General features: G+C 40.7%; 1 protein-coding gene across 3 annotated transcripts in view; it reads left to right on the top strand.

The window, feature by feature from the left end:
• Nucleotides 1-25,690, top strand: part of PSPH (phosphoserine phosphatase) — a 37,097-nt gene that overhangs the window by 10,753 nt on the left and 654 nt on the right. The window contains exons 1-5 of one of the 3 annotated variants that reach the window (XM_036907946.2): nt 1,761-2,001; nt 21,145-21,303; nt 21,997-22,131; nt 22,560-22,705; nt 23,632-23,780. In XM_036907946.2, the coding sequence (XP_036763841.1) occupies nt 21,164-21,303; nt 21,997-22,131; nt 22,560-22,705; nt 23,632-23,780 (570 nt within the window). In that variant the 5' untranslated portion in view covers nt 1,761-2,001; nt 21,145-21,163. Of the gene's footprint in view, nt 1-1,754; nt 2,002-21,144; nt 21,304-21,996; nt 22,132-22,559; nt 22,706-23,631; nt 23,781-25,690 lie in introns of those variants that run through there. The other 2 variants (XM_057487190.1, XM_036907951.2) reach the window with 2 other exon arrangements.

Below are 25,690 nucleotides of genomic sequence, written 5' to 3'. Positions count from 1 at the left end.
GTGCATTCCTGAGGTGGAATTGCTGAGTCATAAAAATGTGCATGTTCAATGTTACTGAATAATACCATATTTTTTTGTACAGTGTTCTAATTACTGTATTTTAGAAGGCTATTTTATCAACACTGAATTATTTTTTTGAAAAGTATCTGGTCTAACATAGTCATTAGAAAATTTGTTAGCTTATAAAAATGTTATCTACAGAAAACCTTCAGGAACATAAGTATTATCTGTATTACTTTTTATAGCTAATTATGAATAAAATTTGCAGAATAATTTGCTAATGTTTTTATTACAACTTTACTGCATTGTATTTGATTCATGTGTACTATTTAACATTATTCCAGAAGAATAATAACGAAGCATATTATAATTTGTTTATGTAGTTATGCCTTGTCTGGCAAGATTACTTCCTGATTGTTAGTTACAAGTGGTTGTGACCACCTATTTAGCTTCCTTTGGACTTTTTAAAAAATGTGGTATGTGCTCTAGGTAAACAGCATTTACAACACTGCCACCTGGAGCCCACATGGGTAAGTACACGTGTGAATGTGAGGTGAATACAAGGACCATGAGTAGCAGACAAGATTTTGCTCAGTATAAATTTTTTATTTGAAATCAATTTAATATTAAACATCTGTGAAATATGAATAATAAAAATGAACTTTTATACTCTTTCAGTTTATTGTACTTGTTTTTTTTCCCATTGAAATAAACTCTCAATTACCATTTATACTTAACTTTTGGTGTTTAACATCTTGTTTCCTTTATTATACTTGTTTCTAAATTACTACGAAATACAAGAAGTTCATGACTAGATTGTTATTTCAGACCCCCTTGTTTTCCCTCCCCTATTAATTGTTTAATGTTTTGCCTTATATTTCAAACATCAAAATTTCTCCTCTATCCTTCATCAGAATACTCTGGCATATCTGGGAGAAATTAAACTGGCTGTGCCCCAAACCCGCAACCATTTTCTTACTAGTGAAATCTGAGAATATTGAACTGCAAAGGGTACATCTGACCAAAGAGCATCAGGACTCTTGTTTCCTGATAGAATTGTGGTTTTTGAGGTTCTGTGACAGAGGGCAGGTGCTGCGGCCAAGCGCCCTGTTCCAGCAGTTGCATCTCCAGAGCCTGAGGAACCAGCTTGGAGGGAGTCTACAGAGCTAATTGGCAGCATCTGAGGTTGCAGGGTTGGGTTAGGGTGGGACTTCACTGCCCAGTTCCAGCCGCTGCACCCAAAGGTAAATAAATGTTTGGGGGCAATCACCCCTTATTTACTGTAGTCGACGTTAAAGCAGCTCTGCAAATGAACCTATAAAAAAAAAGATGACAGAAAAGGGTGTGTGTGTGTGCAAAGACTCATTTTGTCACTCATGGTTATCTGCATTTTAGTTGCGAATATAAGTAGTTTCTGAGGTTCTCTTGGGACATACATTTCTATAAGACCGTAATGTCAAACGTGGATTTCAAAAAGGCACCTCAGGGGCTTTCGTTACTTGCAAAATCAGCGGAGAGTTCCGTAGCTTCTCTCACTTATCCTTACCCCCAGCGGTGGGGGCGGTAGAGGGCTCTTCTGAAGGTCCGCAGCGCTTTTGCTCCTTGGCTAAATTGAGGAGGTGCGATCGCGGCTTTGCCATGACGCGACCTCAGTCGACAGCGCGTCTCGGTCGGCCGGCCCGAATCCCTGAGGGAGGATGGGGCGGGCCCAGTGAGCCCGGCCCCGGGGCGGGGCCCAGGCTTCTTCCCAGCTTGGCTCTGCAGAGCGAAGATCTGCAGTCTCTAGGTTAGAAAAGCACTTGCAAAACCGATCAGAAGCCGCCGCACTCATCAGCAGGTCTCCTGCTCCTGTTTGGTAAAGGCTGTGCGGGTCTGCACAAGTCGCCGCCCTCGGAACTCCGCGCCCGAACGTCGCGGCGGACCGCGGCCCTGCAGTCGGAAGGTTGCAGTCGCGGGGGCGCTGGAGGCGGTGACGGCGGCCCAGGAAGGAGTAGCGCCCGGGTAAGTCCGGGCATGCGTTTATCTCCAAACACCCGACTTTCTGATTTACCGTCTGCCTTTCCCACACCCGGGGGCCTCTGTGGTTCTACATGTATTTGTCTTAATAGGGGTAGGTAAACTATTTCACGGGACTTCAAGGCTTTTTTATCGACTTACTTCTGAGTAGTTTTCACTTGTTTTATTCCACTGCTGCCTGTTACCAAACAGCATGAATGAATGATGCAATCCTGCATTAGTATGAGATTAGGAGTATCTCCGAAATTTAGAGTTGGAGTGTCTGATTTTGTTATCTTCTTTTCAATTAGAATTTCCAAAAGTACTTACCAGATACATTGTTGTAAACATCTTCAACTAGAGAAATCATTCATTCATTAAAGTTACTTACTTTATTTTCTTACATCTGAGTTGCGCATTGTAGTTTGCACTTTAAATATTTGACTGACCGGTACTGAAATGAGGATCAGAGAAGAAAATAATAAAATCAGGATTTCTCTTTATTACAACTGCCTGGTATGTTTTCAGTATAATAAAGATCATAGTCCTGTCACTTTCATGATGGTGAAATAAAGTAGTCTGAATGTTTTAAACTTTCAAATAATTTGATATATGCTTAACAATTTTTTTTGCTATCATTTATCTACAATTACATGAGGAACATTATGTTTACTAGACTCCCCCCATCACCAAGTCCCCCCCACATGCCCCATTACAGTCACTGTCCATCAGCATAGTAAGATGCTGTAGAATCACTACTTGTCTTCTCTGTGTTGTACAGCCCTCCCTGTGCCCCTCCCCCACATTATACATGCTAACCATAATGCCCCCTTTCTCCCCCGCCCCCTTATCCCTCCCTTCCCACCCATCCTCCCTGGTCCCTTTACCTTTGGTAACTGTCAGTCCATTCTTGGGTTCTGTGAGTCTGCTGCTGTTTTGCTCTTCAGTTTTTGTTTTTTGTTCTTATACTCCACAGATGAGTGAAATCATCTGATATTTGTCTTTCTCCGCCTGGCTTATTTCATTGAGCGTAATATCCACTAGCTCCATCCAGGTTGTTGCAAATGGTAGGATTTGTTTTCTTCTTACGGCTGAATAATATTTCATTGTGTATATGTACCACATTTTCTTTACCTATTCATCTACTGATGGACACTTAGGTTGCTTCCATTTCTTGGCTATTGTAAACAGTGCTGCGATAAACATAGGGGTGCACCTGTCTTTTTCAAACTGGGCTGCTGCATTCTTAGGGTAAATTCCTAAGAGTGGAATTCCTGGGTCAAATGGTATTTCTATTTTGAGTTTTTTGAGGAACCTCCATACTGCTTTCCACAATGGTTGAACTAATTTACATTCCCACCAGCAGTGTAGGAGGGTTCCCCTTTCTCCACATCTTCGCCAACATTTGTTGTTGTTTGTCTTTTGGATGGTGGCAATCCTTATTGGTGTGAGGTAATATCTCATTGTGGTTTTAATTTGCATTTCTCTGATGACTAGTAATGTGGAGCATCTTTTCATATGTCTGTTGGCCATCTGAATTTCTTCTTCGGAGAAGTGTCTGTTCAGATCCTCTGCCCATTTTTTAATTGGATTATTTGCTTTTTGTTTGTTGAGGTGCATGAGCTCTTTATGTATTTTGGATGTCAACCCTTTATCGGATTTATCATTTATGAATATATTCTCCCATACTGTAGGATGCCTTTTTGTTCTATTGATGGTGACCTTTGCTGTACAGAAGCTTTTCAGCTTGATGTAGTCCCACTTGTTCATTTTTGCTTTTGTTTTCCTTGCCTGGGGAGATATATTCATGAAGAAGTTGCTCATGTTTATGTCCAAGAGATTTTTGCCTATGTTTTTTTCTTAGAGTTTTATGGTTTCATGACTTACATTCAGGTCTTTGATCCATTTCGAATTCACTTTTGTGTATGGGATTAGACAATGATCCAGTTTCATTCTCTTACATGTAGCTGTCCAGTTTTGCCAACACCAGCTGTTGAAGAGGCTGTCATTTCCCCATTGTATGTCCATGGCTTCTTTATCGTATATTAATTGACCATATATGTTTGGGTTAATATCTGGACTCTATTCTGTTTCACTAGTCTATGGGTCTGTTCTTGTGCCAGTACCAAATTGTCTTGATTACCGTGGCTTTGTAGTAGAGCTTGAAGTTGTGAAGTGAGATCCCTCCTGCTTTATTCTTCCTTCTCATGATTGCTTTGGCTATTCGGGGTCTTTTGTGGTTCCATATTAATTTTAAAACTATTTGTTCCAGTTCGTTGAAGAATGCTGTTGATATTTTGATAGCTATTGCATTGAATCTGTAGATTGCTTTAGGCAGGATGGCCATTTGGACAATATTAATTCTTCCTAGAGCATAGGATGAGTTTCCATTTGTTAGTGTCCTGCCTAACAACATTTTTTAAGCTGATGTTTTATTGATGTGTAATTTAATGCAGTAATATACACCCAATTTAAGTGTACGTTTTGATGACCTTTGACAATTTTATGCACACCTATAAGCACCACCAGAATAGAACACTTCCTTCACCCCTGAAAGTTCCTAGGGCCTCTGTATAGTCAGGTTCCTCACCCGTATCCCTAGTGACCTGATTTTTTTATTATAGCATTTATTTGTATTTTCTAGGGTTTCATATAAATGGAATCATATTTTATGCACTCTTTTAAGTCTGGCTTCTTATGTTCAGTATGTTTTTTATACTTATCTATATCATAAAGTGTATCAGTAATTCATTCCATTTTGCTGAGTTCTGTTGTAGGGATATACCACATGTTGTTTATCCATTTATCTGTGATGGGCATTCTAGTTTTGGGCTATCACAAATAAAGCTGCTATGAACATATTTTCATTTCTCTTGGATAAATCTCCAGGAGTGAGATTGCTGAGTCTTATGGTAAGTATATGTTTAACTTTATAAAAAATCACCAAACTGTTTTCCAAACCTTGGTACCATTTTACATTCCCAGCAATGTAGAAGAGTTCCAATTGTTCCATGTCCTTACCAATCATTGATATTGTCAATCTTTTTTTATTTAAGTCATTCTTGAGTTTATTTTGTAATCTTTTTGAAATGTCTATTTAAATCATTTGCTCATGTCTTAACAGGTTGTCTTATTATTGAGTTGTAAGAGTTCTTTATTTTGAGTACAAGTCCTTTTACAAATACTCATACTGTGAACATTTTCTCCCATTCTGTGGCTTGCCTTTTCTTTTTCTTTTTTCATAATGGTATCTTTTGAAGAGCAAAAGTTTAAAATTTTGATGAAGTCCAGTCTATCACTTTTTCCTTTTATTATTCATGCCTTTTGGGTTTCTTTAAGAAAATTTTGCCTACCTCAAGGTTGTTACATTAGCTCTCTATTGCTGTATGACAAATTACCCCAAAACTTAGCAGCTTAAAACAACAAACATTTATTTTTTCAGTTTCTTTGGGTCAAAAACTGGGAGCAACTTGATTGGGTGGTTCTGGTTTATAGTCTCTTAAGAGGTTGCAGTTGGCCAAGATCAACTTCTCTGAATTCTTCATTGGGGAGGATCTGCTTCCTAGCCCACTCCCATGGTCGTCAGCAGGATTCAGTTCCTTGTGGGTTGTTGGACTGTGGGCCTGGGTTCCTCACTGGCTGTTTGTTGGAGGCCCCCTCAGTTCTGCCACATGTGCCTCTCCATAGGGCAGCTACCAATATGGCAGCTGCCTTCCCTCAGAGCAAAGCGTGAGAGCGGTGGACAAGATGGAAGCCATGTTCTTCTTTTGTTTTGTTTTTGAGATTAATTCACTTGAAAAAAAAGCAGCTGTTTTTATTTTAAAATAATTTGAAAAATTAATGATTCATAGTAAATTGGAAAGAAATATAAAGGGAAGTCTCATGCACTCCTCCTTCCCCCATGTCCCTTTCCCTGAGGCCAGTGTCTCAAGGAACTGACACTGGCACAATCCATAGAGCTATTCAGAGAGCACAGTTATACATGCACTTATTTGATTCACAGTATAATCTTGCAAGTGATATTTCATCACCTCTGCATCATTCTATTTACTGGAAGAGAGTCACTAAATCCAGCTCACAGTCAATGGCAAGAGGTCACAGAAGGGATGGAACACCATGAGGCCAGTCACTGGGGGCCATTTTAGAGTCTGCCTACCACAGTTGTAAAAATTTTCTCCTGTGTTTCAGAAATTTTATAGTTTTAGCTTTTGTGTTTAGGTTGATTCATTTCGAGTGCATTTTTGGCATTGGACTGCAAGTTAGGGAAGAATGTAAATGCGAAGATTTCTACATTTTATTACAACTACCAGGTATGATTTCAGTATAATAATGATTATAGTCTTGTCATTTTCATTTTGATGAAACAAAACAACTTCTTAAATTTTCAAATGATTTAATACATGCCTGATTGAAAAGAAGCCAAGTAGCAATGTACGAATTCCCAAGTAGAAGAGAAATAGGGCAGGCCTTTGTAATTAAAACAATTATCTCTTAGATGTAAATGGCATCCAAGGAGGTAGAGTGAACTGTATTAAAGAAGCAAATTGGAAACACATCCTGTTATTCTGGACAGTGGTTTCTCTCCTAGCAGCAGCAGCTTTGGGGGTGGCGCCTCTGGGCTGCAGCTCTCTCTGGCTGGTGATGGGGTGGGATTCAGAACACCTGCAGAAGTCAGCGATGCCCAAAAGAGTGGGAATGAAATGCTGGATTTGCACCTCCTCATACTGTTCCTCCTTCACAGGAGAATTGTCGTGTGTGACATGGTGAGAAAAAGGTACATTGAACCTTTTCTGAGTTCAGAATGGACTGCATTTGAACCTTGAGAATTATTTATTTCTATTCTGGCTCCCTTTCTTTTCAATGTCTAGTTTGCTTTTTCTTGCCTCATGTCCTTAACTATTTTATCTTTATTTTTCTTCTGAGATTTAGCACTGTTATCCACTTATATTTACAGTTTTAATTATCAGGATCATAGTTTAAAGTTACTGGCTTTGTTCCCTTGTTATCAGGCAGCAGGACTTCTCTGTTTGGGGAGCGTCTTTGACTTTGTCCCCTTGTTTTGAAGACAGCACGGACAGCTTTGTAGAGTCGGTAACGGACCTGAGTGGCTTCTCTATATTTGCATTTAATTTTCCCAATGGATCCTCTTCCATTTCCCTTTCCTTTGTGCTCTGCTAACTAGGTGTAGCTGATTTCCTGTCAGACCTAAAGCTTTTACAGAATTAAAGCCACAAAAGAGTGTGTTTCTTCCTCTGCTGCGCTTGAAGGACACAGAAGCCAAGTGTTTCCCAGGGGAAGTGGTCTAATGGGACTTTGCATCTGACCCTTCCTCATACCAGCCCTTCTAGGAGGGAGACAGTTTCCCTCTTCTCATTTGCCTGGATCCTGATATCCATTTCCTCATTCTCTCTTTCTAGGCTATTGCTCTTGCAGAACTCATAAGATCTTTTCAAAAGAAATTTATAGTCAGAACTTGATGCTACATTTTTATTTAGGGAAGAAGCAGGAACAGGGCATCATCTCCTAGGTGTCCAGCACTGGAGAAACACGAGTCTGATTTGTCTTTTGCTGTTGTGGTTGTCATTGTTATATGTCCATTGGTTAGCAGTTTACTCTTCACCTGAATAAAAAAAATCACTGTAACCTATGTGGCATACACATAATCTCAGGTTTTCCAAAGAATAGCTGTTGTTTTTTAATCATAAAATGTTTAATAAATGTACTGGCTAGGAACCCTAGTCCTAGTTACAGGGAGGCTGTCTGACTCTTCTCTGATCTAGAAGCTTCTCAGATTCCATCATGCTGCTTGTGAGGTACAGTAGATAGAGAAGTTAAGAGAGAATTTGGGTGAGGAGGTTTTGTCCTTTTATCTAAAATCAGACCTTCTAAGACTGGCCCCTGGAGGAAAACTTACTTTTTTACTTCTGGAGCTGGGGGCGAGAAGGGGTGGTTAGCAGTGTTTCTCTACCATTTGGCCTTCTGCTTTCCTAAGATGGACCAGTTTGGGTGCCCAGCGGGCAAGAGTCCTGTTGTGAGCCACTGAAAGCAGTGGTTCAGAGGTCGGAATGGGGCCTCAGAGCTGCCATGTCTAAGCACAGGCCCTTCTACCAGGATTTCTTCCACCCCTAGTCCTGTCCCCCAGCCCCCAAGGGCCAGATGTGAGGGATCCAGAGTCCATTCTCTAGCAAAGATTTTTCTTTGTGTGAAATTCTTATGTACACAATTTACTTTGAAACAACTGAACTTACTCAACAGATTTTTTCCCCCTGGACCTGTGAGAATTTTGAGTATGTATGAGTTGTGAGTCACTCCTGGTGGAGAACATGGGAAAAAGAGGGACCCAGAAGTGAACAGAGGCAGAAGGTGTAGCAGTGCTGGTTGGGAAGTGCTGAAAGAGACTAAGGATGAGTTTTCTTTGATGTCTAAGCAGGGGGTTGGAATCTGAGTCACCGGAGGGGCAGAGGGCATATCTCCTGGCAATGAGCATTTCGTGGGTAAAAGTTAAGGTCATGCAATCCAGTTCTGTCTCTTAGGAAGGGTGTGGAGAATGTATCGGATTTCCAAGTAAGTCCAATGTAATGTTTCTCTCGAACATCCTATTTTTTTTGCCTTAGGAACCACAGTGCAGCTCAGGAGTCACGTGCTGGCAATTCTGGGTCATGAGTGAGCAGGCCACTAGTGTTCACTGGGGGAGATGGAAATCATTCCTTATTTTATTTGAGGAAATGTGCATTCCCTTTCATATTCGAGGCTGATGTCTGGTTATAACTATAGCTGGTATCAGTGGTTTGAAAGAGGCTCAAGTCACTTTTTCAACATGGGCAATAGTGATTTGTCTGATCATCTCAGTGAGCCTGGGAACCTCTTGAAGATGGTGACCGTTCTGTACTTCTCAGATTCTGTGCCAGGCACAGGTGGCAGCATGGGCTGGCAGTGCTTTCTTACTAATGTTGAGGCTCCGGGAGCCTGTCAGTCTTCGCAGGAAAATTGCCCATCTTTGTTATGTTGTATTAACTCATGCACATTCTTAAAAGATTCTTCAGCCGATCCTGTTTATCTCACTTTAGCTCCTCGTACATCATTTGTCTGTTCCTGGCTTTCTCTACATTTACATAGGGTCTGTGCTCAGTGGAATTGCATTACATTAAGCACTGCTTCTCTGCTGATAGACTGCGGTCTTCTAGGCTTTTATAGGTGAGCCTGCCTAACCATGTAATGTGAATTAGGTTGATTTCTTCTGGGCCAGAGCCAAATAGGTGGTTTCTGAGCCACAGAGAGAGAGAGTATTACATGAACTCCTTGGAGTTCCCTGCCTTGGTTGGGAATGTGAAGATTTTTGAAATCTGTTTCTATCTGCTGGTCTCCCAAAGAATGTGCAGACTTTCTTCTTTCACTGTTAGTGAATCATCATCTAGTGTTGTCCAGCTTGCAGAACTTTGGTCTGAATTCTTGATGAAAATCTGACATTTCCTGGATCTGTGTTAGGTTCTTATCAATGCTTAACATTATTTAGTTCTGCTCTATTTATCCACCTTTTTTATGCTGTCTCATGCATTTGAGATTCAAGTTTTGTCCTTTAGCCATCACTTAGTTGCTGTGTGCTCTTGGGTAAAGCATTTCACTCCTTATACCTCTTTTAGGTAATCTGTGAAATGGGTACATTAGTATCATTCTTGCAGAAAGGCATGTGATCAGACTCATGATGGCTTTGTTTCTTCCAACTTCAAGATCTATGATGTTGATTTTGTTTCTTTAGTATAGTACATCATTACTGGCTAAGGATTTTAATTTCAGGCTAACAGGACACTAAATTGGAATTTTCTTGAGGATGATAATCTACTCAGTTCCATGGTGAGTTTTCAAAAACTGCTTAGATTCAGCTCTATTTCTTGAAACATTTACTTAACACCTACTGAGTGCTGGAAAATGAGATGGATAATTCAGCCATGGTCCCTATCCTGAAGGAACTCACATCCTAGGAGAGGAATAGAAGTGATTGATTAATTGATTCTCTGAGTAAGGGGGCATAGGAAGGAAATAGTGTAGTACAGAGAAGGGCATTTAATTTGGAAAATAAATATGATTTTGCTCATTAGACATGAGGGATTAGGTGATTTCAGGCAGAGGGAACAGCATTTGCAAAGACTTAGAGGAATGAAAAACCATGACGCATTTAAGGAACAAGAAGTCTTCTGTATTCCTTGAGCATAAGTTGTGTGAGTATGTGCGTATTTGTAGGGGGAGAAGAGCAATGAGAATAGATTGGTGAAATAGGTAGGATCCAAATCATGAAGGGCATATACACAAACTGAATAACAGAGACATTATGCTAATTTATATATGCTAATGATGGGGTGAGAATTTTGAGTATGTATGAGTTTGAGCATGTCTGGAGAGGACATGGAAGCTCTAAGCCTTTTCCTACATAACCTTACTCTGTGCATCTCTTGCATCTGGCTGTCATTGCAACATTAAGAGAACAGAAGAGAACCAACCAATGGAACTCAGTCTCAGAGAGGGGACAATATATGAACTTGTGAAGTCAGTCCTCTAAGTTGAGGGATCAGCTTGATTGGCAAGGGCATCGTAAGATCTGATATCATTAAGTTTTAACCTGATTTGATTCTAGAATCCTCAGCAGCCAGACCTGAATACAGGCAGATATAGTACAGTTAAAATTAAAATGCAAATGACCATGTTAAAAAGAAGTCTTTACCTTTTATAAATTGCATACTGAAATATTTTTGTATGAAATGATATGATTTGCTTTGAGATATGAGGGAAGATGGAAGTGTGTGGGTGTCATTATGATATTGTTAATAAAAAACATACTTGGGGGCGGAAGATGGCGGCGTGAGTAGAGCAGCGGAAATCTCCTCCCAAAACAACATATATCTATGAAAATATAACAAAGACAACCCTTCCTAGAATAAAGACCAGAGGACACAGGACAATATCCAGACCACATCCACACCTGAGAGAACCCAGCGCCTCGCGAAGGGGGTAAGATACAAGCCCCGGCCCCGCGGGAGCCGAGCGCCCCTCCCCCCAGCTCCCGGCGGGAGAAGAGCAGGCAGAGCGGGAGGGAGACGGAGCCCAGGGCTGCCGAACACCCAGCCCCAGCCATCCGGGCCAGAGTGCAGGGCCCTCGATACTGGGAAAACAGGGCAGCAAGAACAGTGAGCAGGCACTGGAGGCTGGGCGACAGAGGGCATAAGAAAAGCGCGCGACCATTTTTTTTTTTTTGGTTTTTTGCTGCTTTGTTTTGGCGAGCGCTTTTTGGAAGTCTTAAAGGGACAGGGACCCCAATATTAGGGAAACAGGGCAGAAAGACCGGTGAGCAGAGGCCTGAGGCTGGCACCGGAGAATAAAGAAAAACGAACGACCACCTTTTTTTTTTTTTTTATAATTAAAAATTTTTTTTTTTTTTTTTAATTAAAAAAATTTTTTTTCTTGTTTTTTTTTTTGTGGTCGTTGTTTTGTTTTGGCGGGTGCTTTTTGGAAGTCTTAAAGGGGCAGGGCGGGCCACTTAATCCAGAGGTAGGGAATCCGGGATCTCTGGGCACCCTAACCCCTGGGCTGCAGGGAGCAGGGAGGCCCCTTACGGAGATAAATAGCCTCCCAGCAGCTCCTGCTCCAACGCGACTCCACCATTTTGGAGTAGCTGCCCGAGCCAGGCCACGCCCACAGCAACAGCGGAGGTTAACTCCATAGCAGCCGGGCAGGAAGCAGAAACCCTGTCTGCGCGCAGCTGCGCAGCACAAGCCACTAGAGGCCGCTGTTCTCCCAGGAGAGGAGGGCCACAAACCAACAAGAAAGGAAGTCCTTCCAGCCGTCACTCGTCCCAGTTCTGCAGACTATTCCTATCACCATGAAAAGGCAAAGCTACAGGCAGACAAAGATCACAGAGACAACACCAGAGAAGGAGACAGACCTAACCAGTCTTCCTGACAAAGAATTCAAAATAAGAATCATAAACATGCTGACAGAGATGCAGAGAAATACGCAAGAAAAATGGGATGAAGTCCGGAAAGAGATCACAGATGCCAGAAAGGAGATCGCAGAAATGAAACAAACTCTGGAAGGGTTTATAAGCAGAATGGATAGAATGCAAGAGGCCATTGATGGAATTGAAATCAGAGAACAGGAACGCATGGAAGCTGACATAGAGAGAGACAAAAGGATCTCCAGGAATGAAACAATATTAAGAGAACTGTGTGACCAATCTAAAAGGAGCAATATCCGTATTATAGGGGTCCCAGAAGAAGAAGAGAGAGGCAAAGAGATGGAAAGTATCTTAGAAGAAATAATTGCTGAAAACTTCCCCACACTGGGGGAGGAAGTAATCAAACAGACCACGGAAATACACAGAACCCCCAACAGAAAGGATCCAAGAAGGGCAACACCAAGACACATAATAATTAAAATGGCAAAGATCAAGGACAAGGAAAGAGTGTTAAAGGCAGCTAGAGAGAAAAAGGTCACCTATAAAGGGAAACCCATCAGGCTAACGTCAGATTTCTCAACAGAAACCCTACAGGCCAGAAGAGAATGGCATGATATATTTAATACAATGAAACAGAAGGGCCTTGAACCAAGGATACTGTATCCAGCACGACTATCATTCAAATATGACGGTGGGATTAAACAATTCCCAGACAAACAAAAGCTGAGGGAATTTGCTTTCCACAAACCACCTCTACAGAACATCTTACAGGGACTGCTCTAGATGGGAGCACTCCTAGAAAGAGCACAGCACAAAACACCCAACATATGAAGAATCAAGGAGGAGGAACAAGAAGGGAGAGAAGAAAAGAATCTCCAGACAGTGTATATAACAGCTCAATAAGCGAGCTAAGTTAGGCAGTAAGATACTAAAGAGGCTAACCTTGAACCTTTGGTAACCACGAATTTAAAGCCTGCAATGGCAATAAGTACATATCTTTCAATAGTCACCCTAAATGTTAATGGGTTGAATGCACCAATCAAAAGACACAGAGTAACAGAATGGATAAAAAAGCAAGACCCATCTATATGCTGCTTACAAGAAACTCACCTCAAACCCAAAGACATGTACAGACTAAAAGTCAAGGGATGGAAAAACATATTTCAAGCAAACAACAGTGAGAAGAAAGCAGGGGTTGCAGTACTAATATCAGACAAAATAGACTTCAAAACAAAGAAAGTAACAAGAGATAAAGAAGGACACTACATAATGATAAAGGGCTCAGTCAAACAAGAGGATATAACCATTCTAAATATATATGCACCCAACACAGGAGCACCAGCATATGTGAAACAAATACTAACAGAACTAAAGGGGGATATAGACTGCAATGCATTCATTCTAGGAGACTTCAACACACCACTCACCCCAAAGGATAGATCCACTGGGCAGAAAATAAGTAAGGACACGGAAGCACTGAACAACACAGTAGAGCAGATGGACCTAATAGACATCTATAGAACTCTACATCCAAAAGCAGCGGGATATACATTCTTCTCAAGTGCACATGGAACATTCTCCAGAATAGACCACATACTAGGCCACAAAAAGAGCCTCAGAAAATTCCAAAAGATTGAAATCCTACCAACCAACTTTTCAGACCACAAAGGCATAAAACTAGAAATAAACTGTACAAAGAAAGCAAAGAGGCTCACGAACACATGGAGGCTTAACAACACGCTCCTAAATAATCAATGGATCAATGACCAAATCAAAATGGAGATCCAGCAATATATGGAAACAAATGACAACAACAACACTAAGCCCCATCTTCTGTGGGACACAGCAAAAGCAGTCTTAAGAGGAAAGTATATAGCAATCCAAGCATATTTAAAAAAGGAAGAGCAATCCCAAATGAATGGTCTAATGTCACAATTATCGAAATTGGAAAAAGAAGAACAGATGAGGCCTAAGGTCAGCAGAAGGAGGGACATAATAAAGATCAGAGAAGAAATAAATAAAATTGAGAAGAATAAAACAATAGCAAAAATCAATGAAACCAAGAGCTGGTTCTTCGAGAAAATAAACAAAATAGATAAGCCTCTAGCCAGACTTATTAAGAGGAAAAGAGAGTCAACACAAATCAACAGTATCAGAAACGAGAAAGGAAAAATCACGACGGACCCCACGGAAATGCAAAGAATTATTGGAGAATACTATGAAAACCTATATGCTAACAAGCTGGGAAACCTAGGAGAAATGGACAACTTCCTAGAAAAATATAACCTTCCAAGATTGACCCAGGAAGAAACAGAAAATCTAAACACACCAATTACCAGCAACGAAATTGAAGAGGTAATCAAAAAACTACCAAAGAACAAAACCCCCGGGCCAGATGGATTTACCTCGGAATTTTATCAGACATACAGGGAAGACATAATACCCATTCTCCTTAAAGTTTTCCAAAAAATAGAGGAGGAGGGGATACTCCCAAACTCATTCTATGAAGCTAACATCACCCTAATACCAAAACCAGGCAAAGACCCCACCAAAAAAGAAAACTACAGACCAATATCCCTGATGAACGTAGATGCAAAAATACTCAACAAAATATTAGCAAACCGAATTCAAAAATACATCAAAAGGATCATACACCGTGACCAAGTGGGATTCATTCCAGGGATGCAAGGATGGTACAACATTCGAAAGTCCATCAACATCATCCACCACATCAACAAAAAGAAAGACAAAAACCACATGATCATCTCCATAGATGCTGAAAAAGCATTTGACAAAGTTCAACATCCATTCATGATAAAAACTCTCAGCAAAACGGGAATAGAGGGCAAGTACCTCAACATAATAAAGGCCATCTATGATAAACCCACAGCCAACATTATATTGAACAGCGAGAAGCTGAAAGCATTTCCTCTGAGATCGGGAACTAGACAGGGATGCCCACTCTCTCCACTGTTATTTAACATAGTACTGGAGGTCCTAGCCACGGCAATCAGACAAAATAAAGAAATACAAGGAATCCAGATTGGTAAAGAAGAAGTTAAACTGTCACTATTTGCAGATGACATGATACTGTACATAAAAAACCCTAAAGACTCCACCCCAAAACTACTAGAACTGATATCGGAATACAGCAAAGTTGCAGGATACAAAATCAACACACAGAAATCTGTGGCTTTCCTATATACTAACAATGAACCAACAGAGAGAGAAATCAGGAAAACAACTCCATTCACAATTGCATCAAAAAAAATAAAATACCTAGGAATAAACCTAACCAAAGAAGTGAAAGACTTATACTCTGAAAACTACAAGTCACTCTTAAGAGAAATTAAAGGGGACACTAACAGATGGAAACTCATCCCATGCTCGTGGCTAGGAAGAATTAATATCGTTAAAATGGCCATCCTGCCCAAAGCAATATACAGATTTGATGCAATCCCTATGAAACTACCAGCAACATTCTTCAATGAACTGGAACAAATAATTCAAAAATTCATATGGAAACACCAAAGACCCCGAATAGCCAAAGCAATCCTGAGAAAGAAGAATAAAGTAGGGGGGATCTCACTCCCCAACTTCAAGCTCTACTATAAAGCCATAGTAATCAAGACAATTTGGTACTGGCACAAGAGCAGAGCCACAGACCAATGGAACAGACTAGAGAATCCAGACATTAACCCAGACATATATGGTCAATTAATATTTGATAAAGGAGCCATGGACATACAATGGCGAAATGACAGTCTCTTCAACAGGTGGTGCTGGCAAAACTGGACAGCTACATGTAGGAGAATGAAACTGGACCATTGTCTAACCCCATATACAAAAGTAAACTCAAAATGGATCAAAGACCTGAATGTAAGCCATGAAACCATTAAAATCCTGGAAGAAAACATAGGCGAAAACCTCTTAGACATAAACATGAGTGACCTCTTCTTGAACATATCTCCCCGGGCAAGGAAAACAACAGCAAAAATGAGTAAGTGGGACTATATTAAGCTGAAAAGCTTCTGTACAGCAAAAGACACCATCAATAGAACAAGAAGGATCCCTACAGTATGGGAGAATATATTTGAAAATGACACATCCGATAAAGGCTTGACGTCCAGAATATATAAGGAGCTCACACGCCTCAACAAACAAAAAACAAATAACCCAATTAAAAAATGGGCAGAGGAACTGAACAGACAGTTCTCCAAAAAAGAAATACAGATGGCCAACAGACACATGAAAAGATGCTCCACATCGCTAATTATCAGAGAAATGCAAATTAAAACTACAATGAGGTATCACCTCACACCAGTAAGGATGGCTGCCATCCAAGAGACAAACAACAACAAATGTTGGCGAGGCTGTGGAGAAAGGGGAACCCTCCTACACTGCTGGTGGGAATGTAAGTTAGTTCAACCATTGTGGAAAGCAGTATGGAGGTACATCAAAATGCTCAAAACAGACTTACCATTTGACCCAGGAATTGCACTCCTAGGAATTTACCCTAAGAACGCAGCAATCAAGTTTGAGAAAGACAGATGCACCCCTATGTTTATCGCAGCACTATTTACAATAGCCAAGAATTGGAAGCAACCTAAATGTCCATCAATAGATGAATGGATAAAGAAGATGTGGTACATATACACAATGGAATACTACTCAGCTATAAGAAAAGGGCAAATCCAATCATTTGCAGCAACATGGATGGAGCTGGAGGGTATTATGCTCAGTGAAACAAGCCAAGCGGAGAAAGAGAAATACCAAATGATTTCACTTATCTGTGGAATATAAGAACAAAGGAAAAACTGAAGGAACAAAACAGCAGCAGAATCACAGAACTCAAGAATGGACTAACAGGTACCAAAGGGAAAGGGACTGGGGAGGATGGGTGGGTAGGGAGGGATAAGGGGGGGAGAAGTAGGGGGGTATTAAGATTAACATGCATGGGGGGGTAGGAGAAAAGGGAGGGCTGTACAACACAGAGAAGGCAAGTAGTGATTCTACAACATTTTGCTATGCTGATGGACAGTGACTGTAAAGGGGTTTATAGGGGAGACCTGGTATAGGGGAGAGCCCAGTAAACATAATATTCGTCATGTAAGTGTAGATTAGTGATAGCAAAAAAAAAAAAAAAAAAAAAAAAAAAAAAAGGGCAGTTCCTGTGTGGTAACCTCCAACGAGTTCTACACAAGGGTATAAAGGGCATATAAAAGAGTAGGCAAAGGGTCTGTTTGTGTTTATACAGAGGATCAAAGCCTAATTGGGCTACCCCGAAAATGAACTAAGATATGATATGAAAAAGAACTTCCAACATCTGCACCCTCTGGAGGACTCATGCCGGAAGATGGTCATCAAAAAACCCCAACGGGGATCCACGCACTGCTACAGCTGTGGATGCACTCATCCCACCGGTTCCTGGACCTGCCATGGGAATGAGGAAGGAGATATCTAAGCTGGCCTGTGCATACAGTAAAACAACAAATTTGACTGGATCTATACTGTTTGAACTCAACCAAGAATTTGGAGAAGTGCAAATTGTAGCGCTCCAAAGTCTTACAACTACAAACTGTTTATTGATAAAAGAACATATGGCATGTGAACAGTCCCCAGGAATGGGTTGTTTTAATTTGTCTGATTTCTCTCGGACTGTTCGGGTTCATTTGGACAATATCCACCATATCATAGATAGGTTTTCACAGGTGCCTGGGGTGCCTGACTGGTTTTCTTGGTTTCACTGCAGATGGCTGGTAATTACAGATATGCTTTGGTTGTGTAACTGTACTCCTATTATGTTAATGTGTGTGTGCAATTTAAGTAGTAGCTTAAAACATATACATGCTGAAGTTACTCTACAAGAAGATATATCAAAGAAATAATCAATCTTCCCATGTTTTCTTCCACCTGCTACTTCTGTAGCTTTTCTTCTTCCTTCCTAATTAGAACCCTTGAATAGAATTCGTGCCTCATATCAAATTTACCGAGTATCATAATTCTTCCAAGTGGTGAAGATACCTCAAGACAAATGCTGGGCATAGAGGCCACAGGGCATGAATATGCAAAGAAGTGGGAAGCTAACTTTTTCAAACAATAAGGCTTCTCTCTCACTTACCAACTCCACATTTCCCTGTATGGCCCCGGAAGATGACTGGTTAGCCAGAGACGGGTAAGATTCCTCAAGGGAGGAACAACCTAAGACAGGCACAGTCGCAGGGGGGCCATCAGGTGAGAAATTGGGGATCAACAGAGGTGAGGCTTAGAACCTCACCCCCCCGTTCTGAGAGAAATCTTCTGCATACGTGGATGTTTTATTGCCCTGGTCTAGCTTGGATTAGCACATGGTCTACAGGCACACACCTGATCATCTACATGTGCTCTCTTACAACACTAAACTATGTTTTCTACCTTTATCTTGTATCTACCTACCACTTCAGCATTTTATTAAAAATAATAATAATAAAGAGAGAAATGTGGTATCCACATATAAATCAAGTATAAAAACCAAATCAGTATTCATATTTGAACTGACTGTTTATAGTTCATAATGTATGAGCAAAACCGAAAGTTTCTGTGATGACTGCCCTTGTACTGTTCACTATGTAACTTATTCATTATGTAAGAATTTGTTCTACATGTAAAAACTTGTTTGTTATGCCTCAGAAGATTGGAGACTGACAAAAATTAGGCTTGGGGTGGAATAATGATTGTGCATTGAGCATTGACTCCCCTATACAGAATTTTATTGTCGTTAACAACCATTTGATCAATAAATAAGAGAGATGCCCTCAAAAAAAAAAAAAAAAAAAAAAAAAAAAAAAAGTATCTGTGTGAATATTCACCCTTTTCAAGGTTTCTCAGTAAATACCATTGTTACTTGTGAAAAAAAAAAAAAAAAAAAAAAAAAAAACATACTTGGTTTTGTCCCCATTTCTGGCACCCAGCTCCTAAAACCCTTGGGATTTCCTGTGATGAGAGCGATAAATGTGTCTCTTGTTATGTTATTGAGGGGACTTTTGGATCACAGTAAAGATGGTGCCTGTTTGCTGGGAGAGCCAACCAGGTATTAGAGGGTTGAAACTTTCAGAGGAGCTATAGGTTCAGTTTAGTCACCAATGGCCAGTGATTTAATCAACCAGGCCTTCATAAAAATCCCAAAAGGATCGGGTTTGGAGAACTTCAGGTTGGAAGCTTCCTTGCATGGAGGTGCAAGTTGAGTGGCATGTCTGGAGAGGGCATGGAAGCTCTAAGCCTTTTCCTACATAACCTTACTCAGTGCATCTCTTGCATCTGGCTGTCATTGCAACATTAAGAGAACAGAAGAGAACCAACCAATGGAACTCAGTCTCAGAGAGGGGACAATATATGAACTTGCGAAGTCAGTCCTCTAAGTTGAGGGATCAGCTTGAACAAGAGCATGATGATGGAGGAAAATTACAGATTGTAGATAACCAGTAGCATATATATTTCATATTCATGTTTTTTAAAATAGTTTTCTATTAAATGGAAACTTCTTTCATGTTTAGATTGATAATGTTAGTGCAGCATTTGAGATGATATTATTTAACTGAATTTATTAATTTCACCTTCTTTTTCCCCTTTTTAGTGGGTATCCAATGAAACTCATATTTTCCTATTTGGAATACTTTCTTGTAAGAGCTCCAAACAAGGGTTGGCAATCTTTTCTGTAAAGGGCTAGATAGTAAATATTTTAGGCTTTGTAGGGCATACAGTGGTGTTGTAGCTACTCAACTCATCTGTTGTAGTGGGCAAGCAGCTATAGACATACAAACAAATGAACATGGATGTGTTCTACTTGAACTTTATTATGGATGTTCAATTTTGAATTTCATGTAATTTTCTTGTGTCACAGTATTTTATTCTTGATTTTTTCCAATTATTTAGAAAGTAAAAGTCATTCTTACTTCATAGGCCTTACAAAAACAGGTGACAGGCTGGATTTCTTCCTACAGGCTATATTTGCCAACCCTTGGTTTAAAAGACTTTTTTTCTAGGTCAGTGTAGAATTGGATCATTCTGTCAAATGCAGGTTAGTTAGGAATCGGCTGTGAAGTGGGTTGGCCAGCTTCTTTGAGCGTGTTTTCAGTCAATGTCTATTCTAAATGTAGATTATTTGTATCACCTGTGTGGCCTTGTACATGACCTGTTAGTCTCTTGGGTGGGACTAGTCTAGGCGATCTCTGGATCCTGTTCACCTCCATGATTCTCATGCAATGATTTCCTTTAAAAATAAAAAGTACCCTAAAAATTCCTTTTGAAACTCTGTCTTCTACAGCTTCTGCAATATTGTGGTCTCTCCGAGTCTCCTCCTGTGACCTCTCCTTTTCACTTCCTTTCCCAGGCTCCTGACCTGAAGTTTCAATTCCTGTAAGTTCAGTCCTCAACCTTCTTCTTTTTCCCCTCTCTCCACATTCTCTGGTGACTTTCTGTGGACCACGCCCTCAAACAAAAAGTACGTTTTTTAGTGCTGACCTCTCTTCTAAGGCATAAAACCTTCCAAGATTTCCCACTACCCAGAAGTTAAAATCCTAAGGCCTTGGCCTGGCTCAAGGCCCTACTTGGGATGAACTCTCTGTGTGTTGCCCAACAGCTGGACTAAGCCCAGAGGTAGCTTTCAGCATGTCACCCCTCATTCTTCCTTCTCACCACTCTTCCCATGCTCTTCTCTCTGCCACCCCTACCCTCTTTTTCTGGCCTCCATCTCTCTCCCTTCTCCCAGAGAACACCAAATTGATATCCTGCCCTTTGAGATCCCTCTCAGAAGGCCACTTACCCTGTAAGATTCAGCTTATACGCTTGTGCCTCCTGGAAGCCCTGTTTCATAGATAAGGTTAAACATTTTCTCTGTATGCCCATAGTAGTATGCACATTTCTGTTTTTGCTATAATTATTAGTCAAAAATAGTTGAACATTGGTGAACATAAATGTATTTACAGGTTGGTGCCTTCACTACACTAAGATCCTGGGAACAGAGCTTGGTCTTGTTCATCTTTTGGTCCCAGAGCCTGACATATAGAAGGTGCTTAATTTGTGTTAAAAAATGAGAGTCCATGGGTACATGTTAATGTGGATTACACTGACTTTGATACTGATCAAAGTACTTTGGTATCAGTAGGCAGTGTTGGACATTTTTATGATCATGGTTATTTAAATATATTTATCATTTGCTATTGTAGGAGGAAAATTCTTCCAAGGATGGTATCCCATTCGGAGCTGAGAAAACTTTTCTGTTCTGCTGATGCTGTATGCTTTGATGTTGACAGCACAGTCATCAGAGAAGAAGGAATTGATGAGCTGGCCAAATTCTGTGGAGTTGAGGATGCTGTGTCAGAAATGTAGGAACAATTTTTATTCACTTTAATGATACAGAATGGCAAAGGAGAGTGACTTTTGGATGACATGCAGAACCAAAGACACAATTCCTTCATTTTCAGTCCCTGGCTATGAAACATGGGCACTAGGCTTTTTCTTCTGTCTCTTAGAACTGAATGTGTGTATATCATCCAATCCACCCTTTGATAAATATTTATGGCAAAAAAATGGTTGCCTCTGACAAACCAATCTGGGTGACATGCTGTTAGCCTGGTCAGGGAATGGTGAGCATAACTAACCAAAGAAGATGATCTGGAGGGGTCACCAAGTCCTGCATTTCATCCAGTGCTTCATGTCATGGTTGAAAATGTGGCTTAGGCAGTTTGCTGGGAAGTTAGCTTTGGTTCGGTCTCTTGGTAGATGCCCTTCCTCCCCCCTCTCCCTAGTGCTGCCTGCGGTCACCAGGCCATGGACCATTTCATGTTCAGCTGCATTTGGTGTGAGACATGGCCCCAAAATAGTAATGTGATTCTCAAGCAAACTCTCAGTTGCTTATCCCCAGCCCAGCCCTCATGGCGTTGTAGCTTATCACTCATGCAGTGCGGTTTGAGGCAGCCCCTTCTGCGTGGGTGCCTGTTGAAGGAGTTGGGGGGTCAAGCAGGTAAGCTCCCAGGACAACTGACTTGGATGGCCTGACAGTCAGCTCTTCCTCCTAGGACACGGCGAGCCATGGGTGGGGCAGTGCCTTTCAAGGCTGCCCTCACCGAGCGCCTGGCTCTGATCCAGCCCTCCAGGGAACAGGTGCAAAGGCTCCTAGCAGAGCACCCCCCACACCTAACTCCTGGCATAAGGTAAGAGCACTGTCTGGGTGTCATCTGGCAGTGCCTGCATTGGGGTGTGTGTGTCACCATTGCTTTAGTGCTCCCCTCTGTGTGGTCATTTCAGCACTTCCATATGGTCTTGTCTGGTTGGTTGGTCCTGACCATGTCTGCCTTCCTTCTCTACCCCGGGAAAGCTAGACTCCCCATCATCAAGTGTTTCTTGGCCCATGGGCAGAACAGAGCCACGGAATGGTTTCCTAAAGCAGTCAAACTCCACCCATTAATTTCTAAGTACATTTAGAAAAACATTTGAAACATTTACCAGGCAGTACACCTTGTCCAATGTATGTCGGGCAAATATATATAGGAGAAAAACAAACATTTTAGTTTCCTTTTCATGTTTCATGTTTCCTCTTTTATACTAATCAGTGTTTGTACTCTATATTTCATTTTTGCAGGGAGCTAGTAAGTAGCCTACAAGAGCGAAACATTCAGGTTTTCCTAATATCTGGTGGTTTTAGGAGCATTGTAGAGCATGTTGCTTCAAAGCTGAATATCCCATCAACCAATGTATTTGCCAATAGGCTGAAGTTCTACTTTAATGGTAAGACTTTAATGGTAACATTTTCCCTTTCTTAATAATTTTAGTGTCAAATATCCTAGGTAATGTCTCTTAGAATGCAACTTAACCAAAGTGGCATCAGAGTAAAACATTGAGCTAAAGGATTCTCTTGATTGACATCTTTTGCTTGACAAGGTCATCATCTCTTCTAGCTTTAGTGTCCACACAACCATCTCTGTGTGTAAATGTCTGCACTTTGTAAAATGCTAATTCCTATGTAACCACCACATGACTTACTTTGTTATTCATTGTATTTCAGCTTTATGAGAGCTCTCATGTATTTGAACCAGAGTCACTACATTGTAGCTGGCCTTGGAGGTGCCTCCTGGCCCCTCTGGACCACCACACAGCAGAAGCTGTAGTTTTCTGTGATCTCAAGATGTCTACAGTCACATCACGGGGTGGCTGACATTCTTAAGACCAAATAATATTAATTTGAAATTTTTTATTTATGTTCATACAGCACTTTTGAAGGGTCAATAGATAGAGATAATTAAAAACAGAAGTAGAGAATGAGTGTGGTGGTTACTGTAAGAATTAAAATGACTGATCAAATATAAGTTAGAATCTCCTCTTAGATTAAATAAAAATTAACTTATTTTAAAAAAATTAAAAATGAACTTATTTTAACTGTTCATGATATTCTGCCACCTCACCAAGGTTTGAGAATTACTACACTAATTTACCCCAAGGTACTTATAACCTAAAGGAGGCAGCTTGAGGAGAGGTATTTTTAATTTAAAAGCAAAGCTTGTGCATTCTGAAGAATAGGTGTGGAAGTCCAGGCTGTGTCACTTTACACAGGGCATTTTTAGTGACATTTAAGTGAGGATATCATCTCTGCAAAGACCCGGCCCTGTGGATAAAATTCTGTGAATCCTTAACACTTTCTTAACTGCCCTTTTAAGGTGAATATGCAGGTTTTGATGAGATGCAGCCAACAGCTGAATCTGGTGGGAAAGGAAAAGTTATTAAACTTTTAAAGGACAAATTTCATTTTAAGAAAATAGTCATGATTGGAGATGGAGCCACAGACATGGAAGCCTGTCCTCCTGCTGTATGTATTAAGCATGCTGTTTTTTCTAATTGTACTTTTGTTTTAGATAGTTGATTTAGAACTCAGTAAGACTGGTGAGAGTTAAAACCATCTAACTATCATTGTAAAATAAAAAATAAGATAAATAAATTCAATTTCAATAAGTCAAGTGACTTTTTGCAAAGCCAAGAAAGGTTGTGAATAGGGAACTAAAAAACCTTTAAAACTTTACAACCCCTGTACCTGTAGCACGGCTGCCACCTCTTAGCCCAGGTGTTTGCTCAACAAAGTTCAGCTTCATTTCCCCAAATAATATCACAGACAGCTCTTAACAACTGCAACAGAAATTTTCATGTTCTTTTGTATTTGATACACTATTTCATCATATGTTATCTCATTTAATTCTCATAATAGCCTGTTAGGTAAAATATTATCTTCTCCTTTTTACTGAATGGGAGACAGAGGCTGGTACCTGTACCATTTTATTCTTCTGAATTAATGTTGTTTTCTGAGAATAGCAGGAAACAAATGCTATGCAGTCAGTGTCTTAAATATCAAATGTGTTCATTTCACATAAGACTTTGCTTTTATTGTCTCATTCTAACTTAAGAAAAACTGAAACAAAAATATAGTGGTGAACTTTTTGTTACCTAGTTTCCTGAGATCTAAAAATAGTAATTGCCTTTGTAAATGACTAATTATATGTGGTTAAAGAATCTTTTGAATCCTTTTAACATTACTTGAGTCAGTTCAAAATGACATGTTCTTAGATGATTTGCAACCAACTCTGAGGCTGACTAAGTAATGAACATAGGGCTGGTTTAATGGGGAATACATAGAAATACAATGCAGAGCCCGTCTCGATGTCAAGAAATGACAAAGTTATAAACTCTAGATGACCATACCAGTCAGCTGACACGGCCTGGCCGAACTGAGAAAAGTGGTGAGTACGCAGGTGTGTAACCCTTGAAGATGGTCAGAGGAAGGTGTGATGTAGAGGAAGGTTAGCCACCATGTGAAGGCCTGGCAAGATTTAGGAGGTTTCTGGAGGGTGGGGAGGCAGCAGAGCAGAGTGAGGGTGAACTAGGTGTAGTCCTGGACTGGTCAGTGGACAAGGATGAGCAGGAGTGGGCTTTCTCTCCAGCAATTGCTGAAGACCTGCCTGCCAGACAGTTTCATGTTTCCTTTAGGTCCTGGAAGCCCCGGAAGGCTCCTGGACAGAGAAGCAAATAGTCAAAGTGTTAGGACTGCCGAATTGGCGCTGGCATGCAGAAAGTTCAGCCACAGGGGCAGGAAGCTCAGTTAGGAAGCTAATTTTAACTGGGAATCTAGTTTTTCTTTCTCTGTGTGTGGTATGAAAATATAAAAGCAAAAAAAGGATGAGGAAGAGAATTTGTCCTTCCAAAATTAGAGAGTGTGTGTGTGTGTGTGTGTATATACATATATACAGTTTATATCCTGGCAGAAAAGACAAAATACTGTTTGAAAAGATCATTGACTAAAAGAAGGTATCACTTAATAGAAATTAATGAACCAATGCAACTTTGGGTAATTTTAATGATGAAAACTAGAGTACTGCCAAAATTACTGGGGCTGTCCTCTCCTTCAGGCCAGAACAGCACAGCTCCCTGGGCACCCAGGGCCACCAGGGCCGCCCTGGCACTGCTCTGAGCTGTCTGCCCTGGTCCTGATGCCTGGTCAGGGGGATTCCTGAGGCACCACAGGCTTCTCTTTGATATTCCCTCTTGGCAACAGCCCAGCCCGGGGGTGACTGCATCATACACAGAACTCAGATATTTACCACTTGGTGTGATTTTTGTCTTTGTAAGCAATTGTATTGGTTTTACGAGGGTTTAAACTCTCCTTGAAGCCCAGGACTCAGTGCATTGAGTCATTCATTCACCGGCAGGAAGAGGCAGGAAGGCTGGGGA

The sequence above is a fragment of the Manis pentadactyla genome, chromosome 10 (genome assembly GCF_030020395.1).
Source record: "Manis pentadactyla isolate mManPen7 chromosome 10, mManPen7.hap1, whole genome shotgun sequence".
NCBI classification, from domain to species: domain Eukaryota; kingdom Metazoa; phylum Chordata; class Mammalia; order Pholidota; family Manidae; genus Manis; species Manis pentadactyla.
The sequence above is the reverse complement of the archived record's forward strand: the minus strand, read 5'-3'. Positions and strand labels throughout refer to the sequence as shown.